Consider the following 25,286-nt stretch of genomic DNA (forward strand, 5'->3'; position numbering starts at 1 on the left):
GTGAAGAGCTGACTCTTTGGCTACATATCTACTCTCTTTAAACGAGCAACTGTGTATTTATGCATGTACAAATTTTTTATTGAAAACTGCTCTATATTTGTTTTTGAAAATTGGCAATCTGGGTTTTCTGGTGAAAAAAAAAAAACGATCTAAAAAGGTCACAAGTTTGAGAAAATTTGTTTAGTCTTAAATTTGGGAAAAAAATGCATGTGAGTGACGTCACATTTATATACATTTCAAGAGCAAAAACTCCATCATTTTCCTCCTAAGAGTGGTCGTATCGTTTTTAGTATCTATGATTATTTTTAGTATCGTTTTTAGTATCTATGAGTATTGCTACGATATGACTTAAAACTAGCAAACAAAACGATAATGATGCCAATGCAATAATGATGCTCGATAACATTTTCTGAAAATTGGAACACTAAAATTTTCTGGCTTGAAAAAATGATCTAGATAGGTCACGACTTGGGAGAAATTTATTTTTTCCAAATGTGATTGTATCGAACATTTTTTGTATCCATGATGCGATGCAAAATTATACAAGATTACGCACAGCGAAATCTAAAGTTAGGAGACAACAGCGATAATCACAAACGAAATTATTACACAACAGAACTTGCGATTAGGAGACATGCGATAACGCGCATCACAACGAATCGCCAACGAAAATGATGTGAATCGAAATTTGCGACAACCTACACAGTTTCCAAATGAATTACCCTTTCACTAATGAGTTCTATATTTGAATCTGAAACTTAACTCATGATTCGATTTCGCTTCATTCAACGCAAGCGATGATCGAACCATCAATAGTCGTAATATTTTTAGCTTCAAAGCAGCTGGACAAGTTTATCACAAAAAGAATATAGTGGCATATGTGACACAAACCACTTAAGGTGATTTCGAATTACCTTCCCAAATGTAGTTTTTAGACCCCAACAATGATGTTGACCAGTTTTGAATTAGTGCTGAATACGTATAGAAAAAAGCACTATGAGAAAAGCAAGGATGCTGTCAACTCAAGTCAAAAACAAAGCACAAAAAAATTTGCGGTTAGAAGACATGCAGCAATCAGCATCACAACGAATCACAACTGAAAAAGACGCACAATGAAAACTGCGATTAAAAGACAAGCGGCAGTGAGAATTACAATGATACGCAAACAAAATGATGCACAACAAAATCTGCGGTTAGAAGACATGCGACAACGAACATCAATAATTAATAATTCCTGAATAGTTAGCAATTAAATAATTGAGCATCGTTCAATCCGAAGTGATGGCAGTGAAACATTCAGATTTGCCAATAAAAAGAAAGTCATCTCTAAAAGTGTTACAGAAATTTTGCGTTAAAAGAATGTGCGTGTCGATAATTAAGGCAAATACAATTACTGGGGAAAAATATGGAAAAGAAGGTCACATTTCACGAGTTACGCTCGACTCCAGGAAAGACCAACTTGGATGTACAGTTCAACGACATTTCCACTTCCATCGGCGTTTGCAATGACAAACACACACTGCAAGGGAAGACTTTCGAATTTGTCAGCGTTGACCTCTGTTCCCCCCATTTTAATAACATGTTGTACGTGGCATTTTCTTGTGTTAAACGACAAGGTAGATTAAAATTTCTGATACCACCTGAAAAGGAACAACCAACATGTAATGCTGTGTGGAAGGCAGAATTGAACACTCCAAGCGAAACATTTTTTGTTAATATTATATGTCTTTTTCAAACAGTTCGTGGTAACAAACTGTATGTAAGGAGCGATGCGGCTCAACAGCAATCAAAACTCTAAGGAAAAGATTCTTGATAACAATAGGTACACCAAAAGAACCAAGTTTAATGTTACCCATCAAAAGTAACAGGCATGAGAATATTTGCCCAATTTTTAAAAAGTGGGGAAACACATCCCAAAATATCAAGTGATCTTAATGAAAATCCCACCATCAGGCTCAGCATATCAGAGAACGATAGATCAGAGGTTTCAAGCTCCTATATACAAAAATGCAAAATTTTGCATTTTTTGCCAGAAGAAAGATCAAGGATGCGTGTTTATTTGTTTCTTTGTTTTTTGTTGGTCCTCTCCAGGGGTGATCGTATTGAGCCAGTGACCCTAGAAGATCGGAAGAAAGCACATTTTATCGGAAATCAAAAGTTCTAGCGCCGTTTTTAAGTGACCCAAAATATTAGAGGACGGCTAGCGCCCATCCCACGCCCCTTTTCTACCCAGAGTCCATCGATCAAAATTTTGAGATAGCCATTTCGTTCAGCACAGTTGGAAGATCTGATAACTATGTCTTTGAGGATGACTTGACCCCCCACAGTCCCCGGGAGAAGGGCTGCAAGCTATGAACTTTGCCAACTGTTACATATAGTATCGGTTATTGGCAAGTATACAGACATTTTTCGGAGAAGGGGGTATTTACTGGACGGGTGGTGGGGTACATGGGAGAATCTTTCGTGGAGGAATTTCTCATTGAGAAAGGGAATTTTCTTTAGAGGGTGAGCCGGATTTCCCGGCAATAATTTAAAAAACGATCAGACATAAAATAAAACAAAAGAAGTTTTCAACTGAAAGTAAGGAGCAACATTAGAACTTAAAACGAACAGAAATTATTACGTATTTGAGGGGAATTGTCCTCTCCTCGATAGGTCGCTCTTTATGCCAATGTTTTTTTTAGAATTTTTAAAAAAGCTTATTACTCTAATCAAACGGCCCTTGTGTTTCAGGAGTCGTTCTTAAAGAATTGGGACAATTTTATTACGTATATGAGGGGGATTGCCCTCTCCTCAATAGGCCGCTCTTTAATATTTTTTTTAGAACTTTTAAAAAAAGTTCATTACCTAATCAAACGGCCCTTGTGTTTCAGGAGTCGTTCTCAAAGAATTGGGACAAAATTCAAACTTTAACGCAAAGAGCGAGGTATCGAGAAGGGGCAATCCCTCTCATATAAATAATAAATCCTGTTTGTTTTAAGCTTTAATGTTGCTCCTCACTTTCAGTTGGAAAAATTTGCTTTTTTATTTAATTTAATCAATTAAACGAGCAATAATTGTGTACATGTTTATATATTATTATATATTATATATATAAATATATTATATATATATATATATATATATATATATATATATATATATATATATATATATATATATATATATATATATATATATATATATATATATATATATATATATATATATATATATATATATATGTATATCCAAAAAATTAAACAAGAAAAACGGGTTTTAATTTCTATAAAGCAGTGAATACGAACACTTAATTAAACAAAATACTCCGAATATTTCGGCCCCACATCCGGGAGCCTTTCTCAACGGGAAAAAAAATGAAACAAACAAAAAATTCTTTTTTAAAAAACCTTAACTTACATCAACATAAAAACATACTAAACAAACAAAAGAAAAAATATAAATAAATAGGAAAACAAAACTCACATATTAAATAAACACTTCCATTCACTGGCGTATAAACAAAATCGAATGTTTATATTGATTGGAACACGCCTTCTCACAGTATATAAATGGAAATATATTAGATAAACGCCAGTGAATGGAAGTGTTTATTTAATATATTTCCATTTATATACTGTGAGAAGGCGTGTTCCAATCAATATAAACACTCGATTTTGTTTATACGCCAGCGAATGAAAGTGTTTATCTAATATATTTTCATTTATATACTGTGAGAAGGCGTGTTCCAATCAATATAAAAATTCGATTTGTTTATACGCCAGCGAATGGAAGTGTTTATTTAATATATTTCCATTTATATACTGTGAGAAGGCGTGTTCCAATCAATATAAACATTCGATTTTGTTTATACGCCAGTGAATGGAAATGTTTATTTAATATATTTCCATTTATATACTGTGAGAAGGCGTGTTTGTATTCACTGCTTTATAGAAATTAAAACCCGTTTTTTCTTGATTTATATATATATATATATATAGAAATTTTATATATATATATGTATATATATATATATATATATATATATATATATATATATATTATATATATATATATATATATATATATATATATATATATATATATATATATATATATATATATATATATATATATATATATATATATATATATATATATATATATATATATATATATATATATATATATATATATATATATATATATATATATATATATATATATATATATATATATATATATATATATATTATATATATATATATATATATATATATATATATATATATATATATATATATATATATATATATATATATATATCTTTTCGGCACGCGGAAGGCTAGCATATATTGATTCTGTTTCTGTTCACTTATCTTCTAACCACAGATAATGTAAACTTCTTCTTGATGTCAAGACGTCGGGTTAGGTTCGATTTAACCACCATGTGAACGCTGATTGACATCAGCCTCCACTTCTTGTGTTTTCAAATAACCTTTGGCATGGTTGTTTGTGTCTCGCAATATTTTTTCCAACAGAATTAGCGTTGGAAACATCTCTTAATCTAAAAGATGTGCAAGGCGTTCTTCAAAAGCTTCATTATGGTCTAAAAAGTACATTTTGCAATATAAAAGTGGTTCAAAACCACCTTCAGTGGTTTGCAGTGGAAGTCCCACTAAATTTATTTTGGGAAAAATTTGTTCAGCTATTTTAAAGCTGAAAGCGTTACGACTATTGATGGTTCGATCATTGCTTGCGTTGAGTTGAAGCTAAAGCAAAACATAAATTCAAGTTTCGGATTGGTCTTGTCTCATTTGATGGTCCAGGTTGTTCATTTACACCCATTGTGAGTTTACGTTGTTTAGGCCCTTCTCTATTTTTGTCAAAAGTTGTATTTTATTTACTTATTCGATATTATGTTTCATTAGTTACAACAAGTATGTAGATATTGCCATCAGAAAAAAAAAATTCATAAAACTCTCAGTAGTCTTTTGCCGGCCATGAAATTCATAAATGTTACTACAACATTTTAATTGTCTAAAGAACTTAAGAAAGCTTAGTTTTCAGAAAAAGTACAAGTTTTTCAGAATTCTAAAAATACAGGAACGTATCATGAACCAGTTTATTCGAAATAGTCTTTCAAAAATGAGTTGCATAAAGTGCAAAGCAGCAATTTTTTTGGGGAATTTTCAAACACTTCTTCCACTAAATTACCACTGAAGTCATTATTGAAGGATTTCCATTTCTCAGTTCCAGGATATATTTTGCAAACGCTTTCTGTTTTGGACCGAGTGTTTCAATAAGGTTACTTCGGAGTTGAACGATGCTCAATTATTCAATGATTCTCAATTATTGATGCTTGTGATATACATCATTGCATATGCTTGCTGATTTTGTTATGCATCATTTTTGTTTGTGATTCGTTGTGATTATCGCCGTTGCTTGTCTTGTGTCGTCAAATTTTGTTATGCATCATTTTCCTTTGCGATATTTTGTGGTCCTCATTGTCACTTATCTCCTATCGTGGATTTCGGTGTGCATAATTTCCATTTGTGATTCGTTGTGATGCTCATTATCACACGTCTTCTAACTGCAGAGTTTAATTTTTTTTTTTTTTAATTCTCGATTTGATAGCGTCCTTGTTTTCTCATAATGCTCGTTCCTTCACATATTCAACACATTAATTCAAAACTGTTCCACAGCATCATTGAGGTCTAAAAAGTACATTTATTATGGTTAAAACCAAAATAAATTTAAAAAGGCCAACTTAAATTTTCTTTTTTTGATAAGAGGGTTTACTGATTTTCCATTAATCTGTTAAAAAAGAAAATTCTTTAAAGTAAAATATTAAATACTGTGTTTAAAGCAACATTTGTTTAAACAACAACGGTGATTGCTCCACATTTCTCTTGCTGAAAAATTAAAAATACGCAAGGGAATATGCACATTAAAACTGGCTAAAAAGCGGTCAGGTGAAAATAAACCAGACGAAGCACAAAAAGGAAAAAATAACTAACCAGAGGCAATCAAATCAGTATTTTGAAGAGCAGCAACCGAAGAAATCCAACGAGGTACACCGTTTTCTTCTTCTCCGTGTGCTTTTTGTTGAGTGTAAAGAGGCTTCTTCTTCATGAGTCCCCAAAGCGACAGGTTCCTAAAATAGACCAGATCAGGCCACTGCCACTTGCTCGTAATTTATGGAATCAATGAATACAACAATTTTTAAATCATGGTTGCAGCGGTAGCTACCCATAGTAACAAAAAAAAAAAAAAAAAAAAGAAAAAAAAAGCCGGAAACCCCTAAAAATGGCGTCGGACTGAAACAAAAAATACACCATTAAAATCGCCTTGGCCAAAAACCCTAATAGTCAGGGAGCCACTCGCCAAAAATGTGACTAGTAGGTGATCAATAAGCAGGAAAAAGTTTGACTACGGAATATGGCGTAATCAATAGTGCTGATTACGAATATGAAAGTTATATATTCGACCGATATAAATTTGAGAAAATCACGTTTGTTTGCTCTTAAAAAATATGTTTTACAAAAACTTTCAAAAATAATCACGCAGCCTATGGTAATCGATACCACTGATTAAGAGTACCCCGCATTGCTGATGACCTTGAAACTCACACTTTCATTGTTTTCTTTGCTAAAAAAAAAATCGCTCAAATTTTCAAGCATTTGACGAATAACGAAAAGTTATACTATGACTCCTTCTAACAGCAACTGCTAACTATTTCACGCAATGTACATATTAACAAACAAACATTAAAATATACCAGCTCAGGATTTCAAATTTTTCCACCTCAGTCTAAATTGTAGATAGAAGAAACTTTGAAAACTACAGAACTAGAAAAATTAATTATACAGCATAAAAGAAGCACTCAAACATTCCCCACCACAGGCACAAAGTAAATCGCCTGGTCTACTTCCCGCAGATGAGCAGTTTTCTGTACACCGATCGCATAACCAGTACTCAGGGGCCACACTGTCTGGGAATAGCTTCAGGGTTGACACAAGTGAACCTTGCCATCCTGGAAAGTCCATCCAAACATCTAGGGGATCTAGAAACTGTAGCTTTGATCGTACAGCGTAGCACTCGAAGGTAATGTCAGATAGTGGCAAATATTTGAGCTCCCGCTTTTGAGGGTATAAATATATTCAAAAGTCGTAAGGAGAGGTACGGAGGAGTGGATTTTTACCACAGACGGCTACAATGACTTCCTGCAAATATAAAGACAGTTTTCTTGCACAGAAGGTCAAGCCCACACCTCTCTATCTCTTCCACAAGTAAAGTAATCCGTTCCTGCAATCCCCATTTCCCAGTAGCCTTAACCGATATTCTTTTTCCCTTAGAGAACATAAAACCAACTATACCACAGATCCAAAGTGTATGAAAAAAAAAAAAAAAAAAAAAAAAAAAAAACAGATCGTTTGGCAAATTCCTGCAAAGCTGATGCACAGGTACTGAATATTCATGGAATCAGACACAAACTTTCCGTTTTTCACAATTTGAGTGGTATCCAAGCAATAGCTTATAATGACAAAGCATAAGGAAAACAATAGCTGTGTTATTCGCATCGAAACATACAATACCGGTACCCCTTTTCTAGCAGTCCTGTGCAACACAACTCTAGTGTCTACCTCTTTCTAGTACAGCTCAAACGTTGTTCAAAGCCAGTATCAATGCTTCCTCTTCTGCCGAACATTACTATTTTCTTCCAGTCTTGCAAGCCTTCACAGAGGTAGACACTTAAAGCTGCTTGCAGCACAAGAATTAAGTCTTCAAATTCGTCAAATGAAAGTTTAATCATTTTTTCTTTTTCCTTGGAATTTGATAGCATCGAGTTCCAATCATCTAGTTTTGAGTGCCTACCTGGAAATGCTATAAATTTGTAAGGAGATCCTTGCACTCGAGGCAACCACGCAATCCGCCAAGCAGATCATATAGTCTTCTGTGTAACAATATCCAAATATTCCATCATATCTATCTACAAGGACATGCAGTTCTGTAAAGTTATCGTGAAAAGACACAAGAATAGAAACGTTTGTTTTGCATGGCTCTCATTGGTTTTTGAGCTCTCAATGGCTTTTGAGGTACAACATTAAGTATACCACCCTTGATTGAGTCGATTCCTAATACTCTCCACGGTAACAAGTCAATCATTCAAATTATTTTTTGTTTCCAGATACTCCAGAAGAGGTGACTTGGTTCTTGACCAAACTACAATCTTCCCAGAAATATTCCAGAACACAATTCACATTAACAAATGCTTTGTGATGTTACAGGATTGGTGATCTTCGTAATGAGCGGTGTCAAACTCACTTTGAGGTACAATACACAGGATCTCTCGGAATTTAGCAGAGACTGAGGCACAAAAAGGAAGAGTTAAAGTCCGCTTCACAGGTCCTAACTCATTCATGGCAATCCCTATCATTTCACCCTTTGTCTTTGCATCCACAGCAATAGCAGATTCTATTGCATGGTCAGCGGATATAGAGTTGAATCTGACATTTCGCCTCTTCACTTTGAACAGTCCATTGCAGAATGTTGGATCTACCCTGAGGGTATCTCGTATTTGTTGTTTCCAAAACTTGTGGGTTTTTGAGGATATACAGGAATTCTCAAACATTTCCAACCAGGAGGATGATGTGGCAAGTTTTTACTTAAGACACTGAACGTTCTCATCAATGGGAATATCCGTTTTTGAGATTTACAAGTTCTGTAATGAGCCTTCTTCCAAGTACATAAGAGATAAAGCCTCAAGAACAAAGGCATGAGCAGCAAGGGCTTTACACAACAGTTTTATATTCATCACTTTCTTTTTGGTTCCTTCTAGTGGAATTCCAGCCTCACACATCAGCTCTTCTAAACCAGAACAGGCCATTATACAGCCAATCGCACCCATAAAGTTCAAAAATATTGATACCACCCATTTTGAGGACGTCAGAATATGCTGCCGGATTTTATGCGTTTACAGCATGTACAATTTCATATAAAGCCTGGTCGCATGTGACAACGGTGGAAACTCAGTCGTAGTTCTCTTACAGTTTTACTACTGCTGGGTTTTTCAGCAAATGCCTACGTAGAATCCTTGCAATAAATTTCAACAGAGTAACGAATGCCCAGATAAGGGCAGATACCGAGCAACCACTGGCGACCGACGAGATCAGAATCAGATGATGGAAGTACTGGGGGCATATGACCCGTAAGGGCGAAGGGTGCCTCCCACACTATGTATAGTGTTGGACCCACCCGGCATTCAAAGGAGTAGAAGACAACACAGCACACTTGGTCGGTCCCTGGAAAAAGAGGCGACGAGTCTCCGAACCACGCCGAATGAGCTTTGGTCTTTGGTACAAGATCGGCCAAGTTGGAGGTCAACCGTTACTGCCCAATGCACCCCAAGGTGTAGGGAGATATAACTCAAAGTAAGTAAGTTGTCATATGCAGCTAAGAAAAAACTTTTCAACCAAAATATGATTGAGATTTTGCTGAGTCATACACATTGGCTGCATTGACAACGCTCTACAAGAAGCCAGATCGCAAAAAAGTCTGCATGGGATCTTTCTGATTAAATGGAAAACCAATGAGATCTTTAAATCTTTTTGTCACCTGCATGTTTCGCTTTAAGTAAATTTTACCACACTTTCCTGGCTGAATAAGATTTGAAGATGACAGCGAAGAGTTTCTATTTCATTTTTGGAACTTTTTGGAAATTCCATTTATGATATTTCTATTGTTTCATACGTTTCACACGTAAAACTCTCCATCAGTAATTATATCTCCAGCATCAGGCTCCATTTAAGTAGCAGCAGCATGCTCGTGCGTAGATTCGAATGTTTTGAAAGAGTTTTTCTATTCAGCTAAGTTACAGAGATCCACCAAGACAGGCGTACCCATGCTGGATAATTGAGAACGGTTATAAAAGCAAACAATTGGATCACTCCGGGTCTTCACTAATAGTTCAAAAATAAAACGGGTTACAAAGTTTCTAGATTACTCATTTTGTAGAACGATGAATTTTCTTCCTAGTCAATTAATAAAAAGTACACCTTATTAAGGCAAATTTTCAAGATGGATCAAAAATTTTCCCAAAACGCTATAAATTATGGTATGTTTTTAATTGATTTTTAAAGATTACAATTGAACAGCAAGAGATAAAGCAATTTTGGAGGAAAAATAATGAAGTTTAATAATTTCCTTTAATCTGACCAATAATTGAGCAGCTTGGAATTTTTTTTCATTTTAAGGAAATTTTTGTCAGTTGAGATCGAATTTTAGGGAATTTGAAGAAATGGGGATGTAGTACCCATTTGTCAACTATATAACGTTGATTTTGATATTCAGCATGATTGATTACATCAGATTGCACTCTCAAACCTTCTGCTGCTTGCTGATCACCCAAAACCTTAAATACCAACGATTCTCTCTTGTGGCTCCCAGACTATAAATATGAAACTTATAGTCCCCTGGCAGGAACAACAAGAAAAATCCTTTGTCTTGAACAACAACAAAAACAATTTTTGCATGACAAGCACCTTTTTCCCCACTTTATCGTTCTCCACAGGTAGTGAGGCACTGGAACACAATGGAGAGCTCTTTAAGGGCTCATTCTAAAGGAAATTGCTACATCTACGTGCTTTTCCCCTTATATTCATGACGCCAGGTACTTAAATGTATCTGATATGCCGCTGATCCATTACCTCGTTTAGAAACCTCGATGCTTTAAATGTTTGTTAAACCTTCTTTTGAAGGAGTCAACAGAGAGATTTACAGGAATAGTCTCCCCAGTAAGATCATTCAAGATAGAAGTGCAACGCCAGATGAAGCTGTCCCTCAAGTACTCAGTTCTTGGTGTGTCTTCCTTTAGATAATTGGACCTAGCCGTGTGCCTTCGGGTCTGCCTTGACGGCTGGACAAAGGGGAGGAAGATAAAAGAGAGCTCGTCTGAGGGAGGCACATTCATGTACTTGTAGAAAACAGCCATCAACACTACATCAAACCTTTCGTTCAGAGGCTGGAACGAGTCATGTTTGGAGGCGCAGCCCCCCCCCCCCAGCCCCCCATTTGCCCTATTCTGGGTCTTCTGAAGTGGTTCTAACCGCATTATACAAGTTTAATAGACTTCGGGTTTTGTTGTTAATGTGTTTTATTTCTTTTAATAAAACACATTTTTCTCAAAAAAAAAAAAAAAAAAAAAAAAAAAAAAACAAAAAAACGGAAGAAGGTTTTTGAAGCCAAGAGCAACTCCCAGCTTCCTTGCGCAGAAGGTCCTCACCCGATCAAGGTGGTTATTCCAAGAGAGATCGATGGAGAAATAAATCCCCAGTAGAGAAGTTCGTCGACTCTCTTTATAGTTTTAATTTTGAAAATGAAGCCGGGGTGCTCACGTGGCACGTTTGACCGAGTAATAAGAAGCTCCTTTGTTTTCGATGTACTGAAGTTGATCATCCATGCATCAAATCCCTGTTCGATTTTAAAAAGATCCATCTGTAGGGGAGGGAGGTTTGTGTCAGGTCTTTTTATTTTGGGACAGCTTACAAAGTTGTCTCCCATGTCATTTATGCAAATGAGGAAAAGCGTACGTCCCAAGACACTGCCCAGGGGAACTCCTGTTTTCACTGAATATTCGTGGGAATCAGAATAAGGAGAATAAGAATTGATTAGAATAAGAAGCATTTTTAAAAGGGCTAAAAAACTTTAGCGTGCAGAGCGAGGTATCGAAGAAGGTGCAACCACCCTCTCAGATAGCAGAGATCTGAGAAGAGCATTTTTCAAACCAATTTTAAAAGGATAATCCCCTCCCCTGTATGGCGATATGAACACAACTACATTTAAGACGACGAAGGTGCATGAAGAAACAGCCAAAATTTGGGGTGCAGGTATACTGCTTGGAGCAGGTTGGATACCTGCTTGGAAAGCAGGTATCCAACGTTTAAGAGAAGAGCATTTTTCAGACCAGTTTTGAAGGGATAATCTTCCACCCCTGTACTATAGTATGAACATAATTACAGTTAAGATGATGAAGGTAAATACAGACTGCATGAATGAGCACCCGAGGAGAAAGAAACCAAAAAACATCAAGGTTTACAGCGTGTACTAAAACTAATAGTGATTCGTGCTCAAATTTAAAACATTCACATGATTAGTTTGTAGAATTTTCAAAATTCAATAACAAAAAATATTGTTCGAAGTTTATTAACAAAAAGCTAATCTCTGAACTTTATATAAATGTTTTGAGTACGAATGATGAAAGTAATACGTATTTCAGCCAACTTACAGCGTGTTGAGAAAAACATCATAAGCTTAACACAAGTCACAATTTTGGTCAAAATACGCTAATTGGAATTTCAACGTCTGCATGTTTGTACCCTCATGTGCATTGCTGACTCTAATTAGACATCTGAATTAAAACATGACAGCAAATTAGAGGCTTTAAAACAGACAATAAGACAATGTTAAAATAGGAAATTAGAAACCTACTTCAGCCAGCGACATCAAAGCGGCATTTCTAATTTTTAGACAATTTTTCGAAATTTATCAGGTATAAAACTCATTTGTTGTTCAAGTCCTTAATAATCAAAAAAAAAAAAAAAAATTTATAAAAACTGTCAAATTAATAACCCACAAAAAAGTTGACTCAGCAGAATTTATGGATGCGTTTCCCATTACCTAGCTCTAAAATTTTTGTCTCTTGCACTAGGAAAATTGACGAGATCTTTAAAAACCTAGACTTCACTACAATCTGACAGCATCAGGAGCGGATCAAGCTTCTGGCTTAAGGGCAAAGATTTCGACAGTTCAAGGCCTTCGATATAGTTGGAAATACATGCCTACTAAGAAGGCGCAAATTATGTAGAATTTACAGTTTACTTTATGGTGTAGCTGAAAGTTTATCAGTTGATCGTCCTGGCGAGGAATCCAGGACATGGCGAGTCCTGGAGTTCCATAAGCTAGTACCCTGCATTCCTCATTTTTCTTTGCATATCGCAAGGGCATGAGGAACAACCAAGGAGGCTCCTTCACAACTTTGCCGATGAAACAACAGCCATAATGGTTGTTTGAAAGAACGATCATACTATAAATACTTCCTCTTCCCATAAAGATAATCATCTGAAGATTCAAAAACTACATGGTCTTTGTCTGAATGACCCTCTTTGACACGATAAAAATAACAAAGATGTTTATTTCCTGATTGTATGTTTTATACCATCATTCCAGCTTTAACTTAAAAGATTGAATCAGTCCAGAAAATTAATGAACTTGTTGTCTTGGGAATTCATTTCTCCGTTGATCGTTTCTGAATCACCCTACTCCATCAAAAGTGATGCTCTTGTGATAGACAGCTCAGATAAGTCTACACTTCAAAAGCCCTCTTCCTTGTAGTTCAGTAATCCTTTGATAGAAGTTCTGCATAGGAGCCGTTCCTAAACATGGCTTCCGCTTCAAGGGACTCGAAAGTCATTCGGCACCACTCCACAGAAACCAGAACAGAGCTAGAGTGCATTGCAACACCCACAAACACAAACTACTACCTTTAAAGGCAAAGTTTGATGTGGTGTCAATGACTGTATTTCAAAGTACATCTCCTCATTGCCTGCTGAAAGGCTTTCTTTCACGCCACCATTTATCAAGACGACATGTAAAAAATATAGGCGTACCCGTTTGCTTTGATCACCTTAAAGAGGAAACGTCAAGATATGTGCTAAACGCAAGATGTAGCCCATCTGGAACCGACTGCATTAGGGTTCAAACCCCTTTGTTGATTTATTCATGCAAATGTCAAACGGGTATGTAAAACCAAGTGATTAAAATGGATAAACGCGATGCAGCACATGGAAGGATCACGATATACTACGCACCGCGATTGTAAAAAAAAAAAAATTGAATTAAATTCAACTTAGTAAACAGTGATGAAAAAGTAGAGAGCCATGGCTAATTGGAGAAAAAGTCAAGACAGATAGTCTGAGTGAGAGGAAAAACTGGTATAAGCCCTTTTCGGAATTGTATAGAAGTAATTTCATTTATTAGTTATTGTCATTTCCCTTATATATTTGAAAGCACTAAACATTTTTCTCTCTTGTGAAATCATCTGGAAAAGAAAACCTATTTTCTGTTTAATAAGGTAGCCAAGCTAGTTTAGTATTAAATTTAAATCAGAAATATCTATTACCAGGTCTTATATCCTTTTAAGCAAGAATTATAATGACGTGAGTGAATTTTCGCATATGATTTTTCATCTAAGCCTAAAGTAAATGTCAATTTCTGTAAATGTTGATTTGCTCTTGCCAATGCTAGTCATCGCCTATGTTCCGAACCTGCAGTGCATAAATTTATTTTAGACGATGTATATATATTTAAAAAAAAACTTTCATACATAATTTGATGTGATCTAAATAGGAGAAAAAAGATCTACCAACCCGTCATCTCCACTACTGACGAAGTGCTCATCATTCACAAATCTGACGCAGTCGATTGACCCTGAATGACCGTTATAAATTAACTGTGATTCTTCAACTATCTTCCAAAGTCGAACTGTTCCATCTCTCCCACCAGACGTAAGGGCCCTCTCCCTTATTAAGGCATCAACTGAAGTAATTGAGTCAGTATGTCCAAATCTAAAAATAAAATGATATGCTTCAAAAGAAATTTTTGCAAAAATTAACCCCGGAGCATGATATGCATTAATTAACCAAAAATGTTGGGAAACTAAAGCGCAACACACTCTGTAGCACAGTTCAAAACTAAGATAAAGTTAGGCAAACTATAATTTCGTATTATGCACTATTTTCGCCAAATTAAATATTTATTTTGTTTCGAATTTCTGAAAAATGACCAGAAGAAGACAGTTTGGCACAAATTTGGCTATATCTCATGCAATTCTGTACATATTTCATCAGAACACTGTTTATCCTCGAGTGGTGGCCATAGAAGAATGTGCAAAGATTCAGGGCTGTCATGACGTGTTGTCGGGCACCTATTGCCATTGAACCACCCCAGAATGGCAGCAAAACGAGCCGAATTAGTCAAAATAGTCCAGCAGTTCGATCTGATACAATCCACAGCAGCGTCCTGACAAAACGACAAAACAACGTTGGTATGTAAATCCTTGCGGAGATGTCTAAGGGAAACAAAATTCTCTGAAGTCTTACCAGAAAACATTTCGAAAAAAACTCCTTTGAATATCTTTTTGAAAAGTATCCCAATTGCATATTTTACAGAAAACACACAGTAGGTTTTTTTTTAATTCTAAACCTAATTTTGAAAACCCAATTTTGAAACCCAAATTTGAAAACCCAATAAAGAATTTGTCAGCTTTGATCTGAAACCAAAGGGAGCCCAATATTCACCCATATGAGGACAAAGTCAAATTTACTTTTGCGAAAGTTTTGACTCGAAGATTATTAACAAAGGCATGTGGCTTAAGAAAAAAAAGAAAAAATGTTTTACCTTAGTAATACCACAGACAGATAGTAAGCTAGTTCAAAATCTCATAGGACAAAATCCTTAGGACAATAAAGGAAAAACTATGCACTATTGCTTAATAATCGAAATGAAAGTTCCGGTAGGCAGCTAAGTGCTTGTCATTACCTAAAACTATGGCACCCCCCTTCCCCCCAAAAAACACTATCGAAGGATACTTACAATGTTTCAACATATGCCATCTCATCCAAATCCCACACTTTGACAGATTTATCCTTTGATGAGGAAAACAGAGTATGGCTATTCTTTCTAAAGGCCAATCCAGTTACAGCATCTCTATGTCCTCTGAATGTATGTACATGAGTTAAACTGGAGGGATCCCATATGTGAATTAATTTCCCTTCACAGCCAGATGCCTAGAAACGGAAAAGCTTTTGAAGTAATATTGACTTTTATTACTTAATGTAGCACTATTTTACAAAATATATGACCGATATAAATCAAACTACATTCTTGATGAAAAGTATTATGTTTACTGTATAAGTTACACCAACTGTTAGTTGTGTTCACACGTGTAGAAATGTCTGATTCTTAGTCCTTTATTTTTTAACTTTATCAAGGGTCCTTCAGATCAGTCTAGTGAAGCCTCCCAAGACTTTTCCTATATAGTCCCCAACTCCTCCAGCGTGTAGGTATTTCCACAATCCATTCAACTAATGTGGAAGGATCAAAAGTAAAAAAATAACATGGTTTTATTACGAGCTATCCCAGACATTGTGTTCAAAAATCCTCTTCCTCTGTTACTCTTCTGTTGCAGGTAAAAAGCATTGTTCACACTTAAAAATATGACACAGGATAAGAGTACTAGACCTCTTGACGTCCTCATATAACAGGCCTGCTTAAACAAGATGGGACGAGGAACACGTACCATTCATAAAAGTAGGGCTCTAGAGTCGGTATGTTCAAGATGTATACTGAACATATTTCGTGTTTTGGGGTTTGACTCCTTTAGCTTCAGAGGATGCAGTCTCGACTTAAAGTTCTAAGGCAGAGTTGGACTTGAGCTTTTTCATAATAGTGCGTAATTCTCTAAATCTGAGTCTTAATAATTATTAAATTTACAGAACGATAATTTATTAAAGAGAGTCAACTTTTTAAGTAAAGAGTGACATTAATAAATAAAAACAAACACAAATTATCCCAAATAAGAGGGCGGCTATTACCCCTTGAATCCATTATTCTTCGATTACATAGAAATAAAATCTTTTTTTTATATCATAATGCTTCAAGACGGACTGTGTTCATTAAGGTGTATTTGTACGAGCACAATATAGAAAAATAAAGAAAAATTAGGATCTTTTCATTAGAATTAAAGTCAATACCAACGTTAAAACTTGACAGGAAATAAATTATCACATAAATGAAGGAGTGACCTCTCTAAACACCCTCCTATCTTAACTCTAAAGCTTGATTAGTGCCTTCTTGAAAACATTTGGAATATAAAAAATATGACCAGTTGACTATTGCAAGTGTTTTAGTTTGATAGCGTTTTAGGTAAAAGTTTGAAAAGGCATGCTGATAATTATTCCCAAAAATTAACAAAGGAAAAGGACACCATAAAAACTCCATTTCTACGCATCCCCCACTACGAAGCCTTGATTTTTAATAACTTCCACTTCTTTTGCAATAGGCTAGAGTATGGACCAGGAGTTTCCATACATTAGAAAATGCACAATGTATTTTTTTTTTATGGGCTTTAACCAAGTAAACATGGATCTTCAAATTAGATTTTGTTCACTACTGAAGCAAGTTTGCACGACAACAGAGACATTAATCGGCGAAATCTAACTTTATTGAAGTAATCAGAACCATAAATGATTGAGTTCAACCAACATATAAGATCCCCATGAATTGATGGTGTAGGCCAGGATGTGGAGTGACATCAATCTTGGACTACCTTTTGTCAATGAGGACATTAATACACAAAGGTATCCTGATATATAGCAAGGAGCACTTCTCCACTGCCTGGTAAATGATAAAGGTCATTACCAAGTTCTTACAAAGCTATTTGTAAAAAAGCATTAAATAAAATTTCACGGGCATGTAAAAAATTCCGAATAAGGCTGCAGACAGAAATCTCTTTTAGAAACGAAATTTGGAAACACTAACTAGATATGTTCTAAGAAGGCGATTTTGGGTATATGGAGGGGGGGGGGCAGGGAGTTACAACCACTGAAATATGAAACTGTATAAGCTTCTAGCTTATACATATATTTGAATATTGCTCTTTCTCTAATTAATTACTACTTTTTACGTCTTATATTGCTTGAATTTCAATTCCAGAGGAAGACAGATAGGACAAATAATAGACAAAGGAAAAAAGAAGAAGAAGTAGAAATAAAAGCAAAATACAAACCAAGAATTTTCCATCAGTAGACAATGCCAAAGCCTGAACAGGGTCTGCATGTCCGTTTTTCCCAGAATTCTTCCCTCCACGAATGCAATTAAGCTTCTTTTTTTCTTTCAGGCACCCTGGGAACATAAAAAAATGAAAGGAATCGAATTAAAACTCTTGTAGACCAACAAAAAGAGGAATTTCCAGATTAGTGCTAAAATCCCAATTAACTTCATAGGCCCCCTTTTCTTAGTATAGTCATATGCTTACTAATAGTCCCTGTAATTGAAGAAAAATTTCAGATATTAAACTGAAAGAATCCAGCTTTCTTTGGAATAAAGTTTATCTAAGTCTCACTCTTAGATGTAAAGTCAAATAATTATAGTATGATTTCATAAGTTTATAGGTAACCCTATAGGGTTTACCCGATGATTGTCAGAAAAGAAGTGAACTAACGTCAGCTATTCGGTGACCAAACTAACCTAGTTCGCTACTGGTCAATTGAATAGAACATAGCAGCAGGAGTAATGGGACGTAGCAGCAGGAGTAAACAATAAGGAGCAGCAAAATTACAGTAATTTGACTTTCATATTGACTATTCTTAATGACCAGTTATTAAATTTTTTTTTAAAGCTTTGAAGACACGGCCAAAGAATTTTAATATCAAAATCTTCATTATCCAAATACTTTTGTAAATAAGCAAGAGAGAGATGAAATAAATTGGGAAAAAACAAAACATGTTAGATACGACAGAAAACTACAGCTACTACTACTAACAGCTCACTGAAGCACCACGCCACTTGAGGTCAATACAGCTACGTACACTCCTCCTTCCAATCTATTAAAAGATCTTTACAGCCCTCTTTACACCCTCCCCAGAAGTTACCATTACCCTTAAATTCCCACTATTTTACTTTACATAGGCCCATGAATCTGTCTAGCTAAAAATAGAAACTACCAGGTTTCAGCCTAGGACTTGTCTATCTCTCTCTCTCTCTCTCTCTCTCTATATCTATATATATATATATATATATATATATATATATATATATATATATATATATATATATATATATATATATATATACATATATATATATATATATATATATATATATATATATATATATATATATATATATATATATATATATATATATATATATATATATATCAGTTATCAGTTGTGAATCAGTAGCAGTAACGACAAAAAACTCTAACTTACATTTAACAATGCTACTGTCTTTACTGGCAGAAAACATTAGTCCATCTGAAGAGGCAACTGTACATGTTACACTAAGTTTGTGGTCCTTACATTTCAGGAAAAATGAATGTTCTGTATCTACTTCTAAAGTATCAGCAACTCTTCGTCTAAGTTTTCCAGCTTGCTCCAGGGCTTCCTCCCTCAAACGTTTGCCAACCGCTTCTGTTACATCAGCTTCTTCAGCAAACCGTTCCTTTTCTTAATTTGTATTGAAAAAAAACAACAAACAAATCAGTACATAATAAAAATACATAAGGCTTATCAGATAAATTATTTTAAAAGAAGGATAAGTAACAGTTTCTGAGTTTGTTTGTATTTTTCATAGAAAGAAAGAAAATTACCTAAAATACTAAATTTAGAAATTTAAAACCCCTCAGACCTACCAGACTGTGCTAATCTTAAAGACCTTTCGAACCGTTTGATTAAAATTGGATCTTACATTTTTATTCCCATGCTATTTAGGACCACTGGGCTGCATAGGGAGCAAAAAGGGTGCCTTGTGTTTCGTTTTGTTACTTAAAAACGCTTAAGATAAGATAAGATTTATTGCTGAAAAATGGCTATCACAAGCCCAAAAGGGCCGAATTCGCACTTTAGCGTCAAATACAGCGAAAAAAGAATAACAAAAACAAACAATCGAACAACAACAGCAAATTATAAAAGAGTCAATGTCAAATACGTAAAAACGTTAAAAACAAAAACAAAGTACAAAGTAAACTCATAAAATTAGAAGGCTAATGTCGTCAGAAAAAATATAACAACGTCAAACGTCAGCAAACAAAAAAAAAACATAAGTTAGTTGGTGACTAACAAACATAAATATAAAAAACCCCAAATTTGCAAAATGGGCATTAAATTAATAACTAAAGGTAAGGAGCAAGTGAGGGGGGGGGGGCAGCAGAGATTCAGTGGTTGAAAATGTCAACCATGTAAGGGATAAAAGTTCTTCTATATCTTTCTGTGCAAACTCTTATTGGGGCAAGAAGGGGGATTTTTGTTGACACAGAACGCAGGAGGCGAGGTTGAAGGGGTGAATATTGACCGGGGAAAAGGGGAGTTGTTCGAGGGTTATGAAGGGCATTGTTAGCAAAACGAAAGGTATTTTTTGTTCTCCTTTCCTTAAGGGTGACAAGATTGGCTCTCCTAAGAAGGGAAATATAAGGTACTTTACCCTTATTGAAGATAATTCTTAGGCACCTTTTTTGTACTGCCTCTATTCTGTCCGACAATTCAATGGAAATGCCAGGATACCAAACAGGACAGGCGTACTCAAGGGTTGGGCGTACAAATGATAAGAAAATCCTCAAACAGTGTAATTTAGAACATTTAAATTTTTTAAGGAGTTTAAGGAGGGAAAATGCGGCATTTGCACGTTTTAAGATGTCATTAATATGACAATCCCATTTTAAGTCGCTTGAGATGGTAACGCCCAGTAATTTCATAGTGGTAACGGACATTTCAGGGGGGATTGGACAGGAGAAGGAAGGAGGAGTGATAAGGAAATTAATAGTAAGAACAGTTGACTTTAAAGGGTTAACTTTCATATCATCAGTAAGAGCTTCGGCTGATATCGATTCCAAGATGTACATTGGGTTGCTTTTGGAATTTTTGGAACATGTCTCTAAGACAGTAAGATCATCAACGAATTTCCATCTATCCGGGAAATAAACACCAAGGTTATTTATCATCGTAAGAAATAATATTGGACCTAAGAGGGTTCCCTGGGGCACACCATTATAAATTGGAAGGGGATCAGAATATACATTCAGGTATTTCACGACTTGCGTTCTGTTAGAGAGGAAAGACGCAATTATTCGAATTAAATTAGGGTCAACTTGAAAGTCATAAGATAGCTTTTCTAATAGTATATTGTGGTTGATTAAATCAAAAGCTTTTTGCAAGTCAACAGTGATAACATTGAGCCAGGTATTGGGTTTTTCGAGTGTTTTGCATATTGTGTCCATAAGGTGAACAAGATAGTGGGTAGTAGATGTAGAGCGTAGGTTTCCGAATTGTCTTTGGTCAAAATTTAGGATTATTTTTACTTTCAACCACTCAGCTAAAAAGCTTTCATATAACTTCGAAAAAACTGGAGTAAGAGTAATGGGACGGACACCATCAAATCTTTATTTTTACCTTTCTTGTTTACTAGAGTAATAAAACCTAATTTCCAACAATTTGAAAACTTACCAGTAGAGGTAATTTCATTAAAAAGTAAGGACAAAGGTTCTGAGAGGTTGTCGGCAAAGGCTTTAATTAGTACAATCGGAATGTCTAATGGACATGTACTACACTTTTTAATGTTCTTAATTTTTGCCTCTACATCCAAGGGCGAAATAACGGGAAAATTGAGAGAGCACAAATCATACGGAGTGTCAAAAGAAAGGGGAGGGAGGTTCTGAACTATGGAAGAAAGAAACATGTTCAGATCATTGGCTGTAACTGAAGGGTCTTCTTGGAAATGAAAATCTATATCATTATGTGTTTTCCCACAAATTTTCTTTATTCTATTATACCATTGTTTTGGCTTTGTAGAAAATAAATCCTCGACTTTGCATTTATAATATCAAGAAGCAGATTTACGCATTTTTTTTTTTATATGTTTAAGCAGTGAGTTAGCTTCGGTTGTTTTATCACTCTTTAGTAGATTCAATTTAATTCTAATTAGTTTTTTCAATTGGCTAGTAATGTATGGTTTGTCATTAGAACATGTTTTTATTTTTTTCACAGGGAAGGAATTTATGTATTTTGTTTTAATCAGATTTTGGAATTCGGAGACTTTAAAATTAATGTCATTTTTTCCTTTGAGGGCCAGCCAGTTTTCAGTGGTAATCCGAGATCCAAAAGAGAACTCAGTAACAGAAAAAGCATGATTAAAGCTATTGAGAGGCTTCGTTAATAAACAAAAATGGTAACTTTCTCCTAACGGGGGCAAGGGGACAGGAGGGACCTAGAAAGCCTGCATATTGGTGCAAATCAAATCAAGGGTTGAATTTCCTTTTGTTGTTTGTATTTTTACTATTTGTTTCAAGTTTAGGGAACTACAAACGGAATTTAACTTTAGATTATTAGCATCACCTACTAAGAAAATACCGGCGTTCGGGAATAGGACAAAATCGGCACTGCTATGCAGTTGTTGGTAGAATCGCTGTCTTTGTGCAGCGTTTTGATCTGGGGAATAATAGAAGCAGAAAAACAAAATCAAATTAAAGGGCCGTGGTAAAACTTTGGGTCTTACACTTACCCAAATGATTTCATCGTAATCTGAAAGGTTGGGAGTATGAATTGATTTAGGAAAGAGATAATTATTTACATATAATAATATTCCACCTCCCTTTTTACCTAGGGGGTGATCATGGGGACGAAGTTTTATGAATTGGGAGTATTTATTGATTTTCAATAAATCAGGGTTCTGTGCTTGGACCTCAGTTATGGCAATTACATCAATTTTGTGTACTTGACAGAGGGCCTCTAGCTCAATCAATTTGTCGAAATTCAGGCTTTCGGCTTTCGTAACAAGCAACATTGGGATGTTAAAACGGTTACTAAAGAGAACAATTTTTGGTTTTTTATTCTTGGGCGGTAGTGGGGGGTGGGAGGAACGTGGATCTGGAAGGGGAGAGGCATCTTTTTCGGGAGGAGGGCTGGGAGTTATTTGGGGTTGAAGTTTATGAGAAGGATGCTGTGGGTAAGGGTGTGGTTTTGAGGCATTATTAAAAGGCGGGACTGGACCAGGCTTGAGAGAAAAGGAGGACAGCGAACAAATTATGGGAATATTATTAAGTTGGGATGGAACTACGGTGGAATTCATCTTACTATTTATATTTTTAGAAACTCTGCATGGATGTGCTACCTGTGGATCGTTCTGCCTACTTACTCTTAAACCAGAGTCATACTGGTAGGGTAGCCAGGGGGGGGTAAAGTGCAAGGGAAGGGAGAAAGGTTTCCTGGTGATCTGGGAGTAAGTCAAATTGGGAGTGTTCTTTATATGGCGGTTGGGGGGGGGCAAGATGATGCTGAGGGAGGGAAGTACGGGGGGGGTGTCTGAGTGGGGAGGGGTGGGGTTGGTGTCGGCAAATAAAGGGTGGAGTCCAGAACCGGTCGGTAACTTCTTGGACGCACGGAGAAGAACAGAGTCAAAAGGAAGTGGATTTTTGGGAGGAAAATGAGTGCGGGGGGTTTGGGGATAGTCCGAATTGAGTAAAGTGATTGTGGGGGTTGGACTGACTGGGCAGACGTAAGTACTTGGGGCGGAGGATTGTTTCGAGGGATGGATTCCTGAGGTATACTGCGCTGTAACGGGTATGCAGGGGGATAAGACGGAAAGTCGAATGGAACACGAACTAAAGGAGGGGGGGGGGGTCGTGAATATTTTCGGCGTCGCCCTAAAAACATTGAGTTACCTTGTTACCTTGACTGGTAACAGCTGGGAACCAACGCTTAGTTACTAAACGTGGTTGTAAGTATTGTGTCTCAAAACTTGTGATCAAATGTCCCATTTCACAACTTTCTATGATAATCTGCTACATACAACGATGTCAGGCAATACAAAAATATCATTTTTTCTTCAACAGAGATGCCTTAAACCACCGAAAAGTGTATTTTAAAATCTAAATCGATAATAATATTCCTTAGGGGATTTCTCCACTAGCGCACATGCATGTCTAAAGAGTTAATTCTAAATTTTAGTAAAACAACCAAGCTCTAACCAGAAACCAACAAGGCTCTTGACAAAACGAGGATACATTTGAGCATGTAATATATTACTCAACTGCTCTTTGAAAACACTAGTGAGCTCACTCACACTGTTTTAAAGCATCTGTTACACACTTCTCAGCATTTTTTGTTATGTTTATCTTTCATTCTATCAAACTTTGATAAACCATGAAAGGAAAACAAGTACATTACATGTTTTAGTGAAAATACAAAATGTTGAAATGAATACAGACTTATAAATGGGCCTTTTCAAGCAGAAGTCAATGACTTTCTGTGTCAGCTGAAAACAAGATTTGTTGAACACTTCAAGATTGCAAGGAATATCTTAGTTATTCTAATCTGTAAAAATAATTTTAGAATTTAAGGCTAGACTCCTGGTGCAGAGTATGAGCAATTCTTTCTTAAATTCACTCAAGAATAGTTTACTGCAGAATTTCTTCTCACTCAGTTAATTAACTTAATAAAATAAATCAACAAAAATTAAAATGCAATGTTAAAACTTAAAATGAACAGAAATGAACTCTTATGGGAACACAAACTTAGGACAAGCAGATATTACTATGGACAAGTAAATTCAACTAACACAAATACAAATTAAAATAAATAGTTAAGTAGAACTCTATTTCACCTGCCACCTACCTTACCAAAATCTCCCTTAAGGCTAGATGGTAATTTACATTTGTTTTTTAATTTAGTCATTTTGGATCATCATATTTTAATTCGTAATAGATCACCCTTAAGACATTGTGTAAATTCATGAAAATTAGGGGGGGGGGGGTAATTTTTTCAGAATACAGGTGAGACTGTTGAATTTTTAATTTTTTTTTACAAGAAAATACCAAAACAGGATATCAATAAAAATACCAAAAGAAGAGGGTATTTTCAAAATCTAGAGGGAGGATCTAGGGGGCAGATGTCTTCGCCAGTAGATATTCGCCAGCTAAATAGTTGAGCCTGATTACAATGAATGTAGCTGTTGTATTTAAACTAGAAGAGCAGAAGTGTTCAAGACCAGCATTATCAGGACAGTAGTGTTATTTATGGAACAAGAGTAAACAAAACGGGGCTGTATGTCTAATAACTTTCTATTGACTGACATGTCTAAAAACGCTTCTATTGACTGGCATATGTAAATAAATCCGCTAACCTTGCTTTTCAATTTCTTCAAGAACCCTTTTTGCAAGCCTTAACCTTTTTTCTTGTGCTGTTTCTGTTTCATCTTCAGAAATGAGAGTTTTTTCTTTTTGACTACTCAAATCTCCCTCCTCTATATCTGATTCTTCACTTAAGATTTCTTCATCTTCTAGTTTTGTCTTTTTAAGTTTGGGTACTTTAACTGCACTACCTTTTGTGGGTTTCACCTAAAATACAAAGGCCTTTAAACAAATTCATAAGCACACATGTTTAACTAATAAACTATACTCTCTTTGGTTAAATCTAAAAAAAAAAATCTGAAATATAGAAATTGACATTTTTCTGTTTCATTCTTTTTCTCTCACTCAT

General features: G+C 35.4%; 1 protein-coding gene across 2 annotated transcripts in view; it reads right to left on the bottom strand.

Moving 5' to 3' along the window:
* U3-55K (U3 small nuclear riboprotein factor 55K) overlaps positions 1–25,286 on the bottom strand; it is a 79,721-nt gene that overhangs the window by 2,335 nt on the left and 52,100 nt on the right. For both annotated transcript variants that reach the window (XM_089094501.1, XM_089094500.1), the window contains exons 2-7: positions 24,931–25,144; positions 19,029–19,265; positions 17,825–17,940; positions 15,631–15,824; positions 14,406–14,603; positions 6,000–6,136 (exon numbers count right to left, since the gene is read on the bottom strand). In XM_089094501.1, coding sequence (XP_088950627.1) covers positions 6,000–6,136; positions 14,406–14,603; positions 15,631–15,824; positions 17,825–17,940; positions 19,029–19,265; positions 24,931–25,144 — 1,096 coding nt within the window. The remainder of the gene's footprint in view (positions 1–5,999; positions 6,137–14,405; positions 14,604–15,630; positions 15,825–17,824; positions 17,941–19,028; positions 19,266–24,930; positions 25,145–25,286) is intronic.

Source organism: Artemia sp. Qi Xiang Cuo, chromosome 9 (genome assembly GCF_049724085.1).
Source record: "Artemia sp. Qi Xiang Cuo chromosome 9, ASM4972408v1, whole genome shotgun sequence".
Classification (NCBI taxonomy): domain Eukaryota; kingdom Metazoa; phylum Arthropoda; class Branchiopoda; order Anostraca; family Artemiidae; genus Artemia; species Artemia sp. Qi Xiang Cuo.